This window comes from Carlito syrichta, unplaced genomic scaffold, assembly GCF_000164805.1.
Source record: "Carlito syrichta isolate Samal-C Ts95f unplaced genomic scaffold, Tarsius_syrichta-2.0.1 Scaffold305126, whole genome shotgun sequence".
Classification (NCBI taxonomy): Eukaryota; Metazoa; Chordata; class Mammalia; order Primates; family Tarsiidae; genus Carlito; species Carlito syrichta.
In genome coordinates, this window is record NW_007249222.1 from 41,657 (window position 1) to 46,721 (window position 5,065).

General features: G+C 37.6%; 1 protein-coding gene across 1 annotated transcript; it reads left to right on the plus strand.

Moving 5' to 3' along the window:
* The first annotated feature begins 3,347 nt into the window (after positions 1-3,347).
* Positions 3,348-4,292, plus strand: LOC103263488 (olfactory receptor 52K2-like). The gene has a single exon (XM_008061171.1). It carries the CDS (start codon positions 3,348-3,350, stop codon positions 4,290-4,292), a length of 945 nt encoding a protein of 314 aa, XP_008059362.1.
* Positions 4,293-5,065: the final 773 nt, after the last annotated feature.

The following is a 5,065-nucleotide window of genomic DNA, read 5'->3' on the forward strand; positions in this document are numbered from 1 at the left end:
AAAATAAAATAAAATAAAATAATAAAAATAAAAAATACCCTGGGATTTCTTTCATCCTTCCCAGTAATTTTCTACAAGTGTCCCCAATGATCAAACTAAGCAGAAAGATACATGATTTATTATCCTTGAAAATATAGTCTACAAAGTTCGTTCCTCTTGAAATACAAGACAGAAAAGAAGGAAAAAGAGAAACACCTGTAGAAAAAGAAATCTAATCTTTGTATAGCATTCCAACCAAAATGCAAATAATGATACTCCTATACATGGGGATAATGCATACCCTGTACTTGATCAAGAGAATAAAGTTCAAAAGGATTGAAGTAGGGTCCAAGCAATTAAATGGCAGTCCACCAACTCAAAGTAGCAAAGGGGAGGTTCATTATTCAAGACTCTTGCTGGTCAACAGCCTCTTGCAGGGAACTAGTTCCAAGCAAGGGCTCCAAGCTGCAATACAGGGCTGTCTTATGTAGTTAGATTTACATCCTGGCTGGCTAAAGATAGAACTTGGGACTTCCCAGGGCTCTTATAGCAATATTCTGGAGGCATGGGCAAGCAAGCAAGTTTACAGAAGCAGATGTAGCTGATTATGCAAGTGTGGCGGATAAGGGTACAATCAATTGTGTAATGTCTGCAGAGAAATTTTCCAGGAAAGGAGTAATGCCTGCCTCAAGTTTAGAGCTATTCCTGCTTTCCCCACTTACACTTCTTTCTTTATTCTCTTTGTTCCTTCTTACAGGGTCTTATAATAGAAAACTGGACAAGAAATTTCCTGAAGCTTATATTGTTTTTCAGAGTTAAGTCTAGCTTAGGTATGTTACTTCAGAATCTCTGGAGGTATGAGAAGATGTTAAGGTGATCACTCTCATTAACTAACAGACTTGTTCCTCCACCTTCCATGTCTTATCTCCTATGTCTTAAAGAAGCATTCAGTTTGCAACATCTGTGTGTGCTTAAGTCCATAAGGTACAACAAATCATCTTTCTCAAGAGGCCTAGAGTTTAGAGACCCTCTCTTATTTGTTTCTAAACTCAGAGCTCAGGTGATAAAGACACAACAAGAATGAATCCCTTTAAGAGACTATAGTGTGTCTGGAAAGACCCAAAATGATTGGTGAAACTGCTTACAACCAAACAGCATTCTCATGAGAGTCTATATACATAGAGTGTAACTTGCAGGCCTCTGGTCTCCCAGGAAAAGAAGTAGAAGAGCACTTATTCTAGATAAAGCCAGCATTAAGCTGAGTCTCTGGCTGGGAAGTGAGAGCATCTAGTTACAGAGGTAAGATAACCAAACTGTAGGCAGTAGACAGATGGTTACATTGGGATGTTATAATTCAGTTCTTCCATGAAAAGTAAATGTTGGGTCCTAGAATGAAGGCTCTAGGTGCCATCCTAAGTGATGAATTCTTAGTCTTATCGTTACCTGAGGTGATTTGACCGTTTGTCTTTACACACAGTAACAACATAGAAGGAAATTAAATTAATTTTCAAGGTGAGATTTACCCGTTACTAACCTAACCCTAGGATTGAGTCTTGATACGAAGGGCTCAATATGGTTTTATGTACACTAAAGGATGACCCATATTATGTAGGCTCATATACTAATTTTTTTTTTTTTTTTGAGTTGGAGTCTCACTCTGTCGCCCAGACTAGAGTGCAGCGGCCGCTCCCGGCCACCGCAGCCTCGACCTGCTGGGCTCCGGCGATCCTTCCGCCTCAGCCTTCCGAGTAGCCGGAATTACAGGCATGCGCTACCAAGCGCAGCTGATTTTTTGATTTATTGTAGAGATGAGGTCTCGCTGCCCAGGCGGGTCTCGAACCCGCGGGCACAGGCAATCCACTCACCTCAGCCTCCCAAAGGCAAGGGATTACAGGCTGAGCCACCGAGCCCGGCATCATATACTAATATTTGAGCCAAAATAGTATTATTAATATTATTATTAGTCTTATTGTATATAAATAAGGTGTCATCATGTTTTGATATATTTATCTTGATATATATAAGCATAGTAAATGATTACTATAGTCAAGAAAATTCCCATATAATTGACTTTGTTTTTTATAAAGAGTAACCAAACCTACTTTCTTGGCTAATTGCTAGTACACAATATTATTCACTAAAAATAATTATTTGTTTATTCAAAATTTAATATTATTAGGGCTTTAGCAATATAATTATCCACTCCTTCCAAGGCAACTTTTTGATAGCCTGATATCTGTAAGCCAAGAGTTTATTATAAAACTAATAACCTGATATCTGTAAGTCAGAAATTTTTTAATAGAAATTTTCTTAGGAAATAAAAATCACTGTCAAGTGTACTGCACGACTTTGAGGAATACATTATGCACATTCTAGAAGCGTCTGATTGTAAAAGACGCTCTGTAAAAGAATACAAATAAAACCCGGACTCGGTGGCTCAGCCTGTAATCCCGCGCCTTTGGGAGGCTGAGGTGAGTGGATTGCCTGAGCCCGCGAGTTCGAGACCCACCTGGGCAGCGAGACCGCATCTCTACAATAAATCAAAAAATCAGCTGGGCATGGTAGCGCATGCCTGTAATTCTGGCTACTCGGAAGGCTGAGGCAGAAGGATCGCCGGAGCCCAGCAGGTCGAGGCTGCGGTGGCCGGGAGTGGCCACTGCACTCCAGTCTGGGCAACAGAGTGAGACTCCAACTCAAAAAAAAAAAAAAAAAAAAGAATACAAGTACGTAGTAGCCTGAATACCTGCATTTTCCAGACTTAGTCTTTTTCTCTATTGGTTCATGTTTCGTAAAATGGTAAGTCATTCAGTTTGACTGGAATTACAAAGATAAGGTTCTTTTCTTCAGTAAGTCAAGGATTCCTCTTCCCAGATAGCACATTTTTGTTCACACCTCGCCTTTCTAATTTGTCACTTGCTCCAGTTGTTTTTCAGTCATGCAATGTTTCCTTCTTCTCTTATCTATAACCATTATCATTGGTAATAGGTGAGACAGATTAAATATGAAAATGACATGTTATGGTCTTTTACTTTTCTGACTGTGTCAGATGCTAGACAATTATCTTTCTATATTCAGCAATATATCACCTACTACTACAGCAATGCATCTATCCAGCTGAACCTCACTTCCTAAAGAAAAGCACTTATATATGTATGACACACACACACATACAGAATACTTTTCTACTTTGTTTTACCCAAAAAAGTTCAGTCTCGTGTATTTGATTTTTGAAAGGTGGAACTACTGAGAAAATAATTCAATAACCAGATCTCTTTCAGGCTATAAATTACATAGGTTGACATTTGCATATTTGTAATCTTTGTGATTTTTAATTTCAACAGTATTATGGAATATCTATTGTGTATATGATGCTGGCTTTCAACAGGACCAATCTTCAACCTGCCGTCTTTCTATTACTTGGCATTCCAGGATTGGAGTCTGCCCACGTATGGATTTCCATCCCTTTCTGCCTGGTTTACCTCTTGTCAATTATGGGAAATGTTGCCCTTTTGTTAATTGTCAAGACAGACCTGAAACTGCATGAACCTATGTACTTCTTTCTGTGTATGCTCTCTGTGGCTGATTTGATGCTTACTTCTTCTACACTTCCTAAGATACTCAGTCTTTTCTGGTTCAATGACAGAGAGATCTACTTTGAAGCCTGCCTCACTCAGATGTACCTTATCCATTCTCTGTCTACCATGGAATCTGGATTCATCTTGGCCATGGCCTTTGACCGTTATGTGGCCATCTGTCACCCACTGAGACATTCTACTATCTTAACACCTACAGTGATTGCAGTTTTGGGTCTGGTCATTGTCTTCAGAGGATCCGTACTCCTCAGTCCACATCCCTTTCTCCTGAGGTGGCTTTCCTACTGCAAAAGTAATGTCATTTCCCATACCTACTGTGAATTTATGGCCCTGATAAAGCTGGTTTGCACTGAGACCAAGATTCGTAGAGCTTACAGCCTAATTGTGGCCTTTCTGACAGGTGGACTGGACTTCATATTGATTATCTGCTCCTATGTCCTTATTCTTATAACTGTTTTCAACCTCCCATCCAAAGTTGCCCGTCGCAAGACCTTAAGCACCTGTGTTTCCCATGTGTGGGTCATCTTGGTGTTTTACACACCAGCCTTTTTCTCTTTTCTCACCCATAGATTTGGCCACCACATTGCTTCACATGTCCACATTTTTATAGCCAACATATATCTTCTTGTTCCACCTATGATGAACCCTATCATTTATGGTGTTAAAACAAAAAGGATTAGGGAAAAATTCTTTATGTTCTTAACAGTGAAATGTTTTTGATTTTGCAGAAACTTATGATTCCCTATCAACAAAGATAAATGTTTAAAGGGAACATTAAAATGAATCAGCATACTTCCCAGTGAAAGTTTTAAGTTAATGTTCTGATTCATATAGCTTGATAAATTTTAAGTATATTGACTTGCTTGAGCAATAACAAGTATAGAAGGTAAAGAGGAAACAGAAGAAATTTAGAGCAAATCTTCCAATTATTATTTATGGTTTTAAATCTAATTTTTAGTATAGACTTTGACACTTATTAAGCCAAAACTAAATTTGCATTAAAATAATTTTGAATTTGATAAAATCCAAATTATTTTATTTGATGGACTTTTTTTGGTAATATCTACAAAAAATGCATAAATTTGAGTCAAAATGGTTTCTACTAAAAAGTTTCAAAAACTTTCATGTTGTGTAAGGTATGGGGTTTTTGTCAAAGTTCATTTATGGTATAAAAATAATAATCTAAACTTTCTAATTGTCAATTTGAGCCTTAATTGAGACGATGCACTTTGATAATTCTGAATAAAGTTGGATCTAATTTTCCTGTTTTGTATCAGTGTATTTTAATGTCTACTTTCTTTACTTCCCTCAGTCAAATGTATATTTTTTGTAAAGCGAAGTGATACTTATACAGGATAAAAAATTTTTGCTCCAAAATATATCTCTTTGACATATACTAAATTGTCCCTGTAAAGCTATGTCTTTTGTGAGGAAAATTTGCATCCGTAGAACAGTAGATACTCTGGTTAATTAATGCAACAGACTCTTCCTTT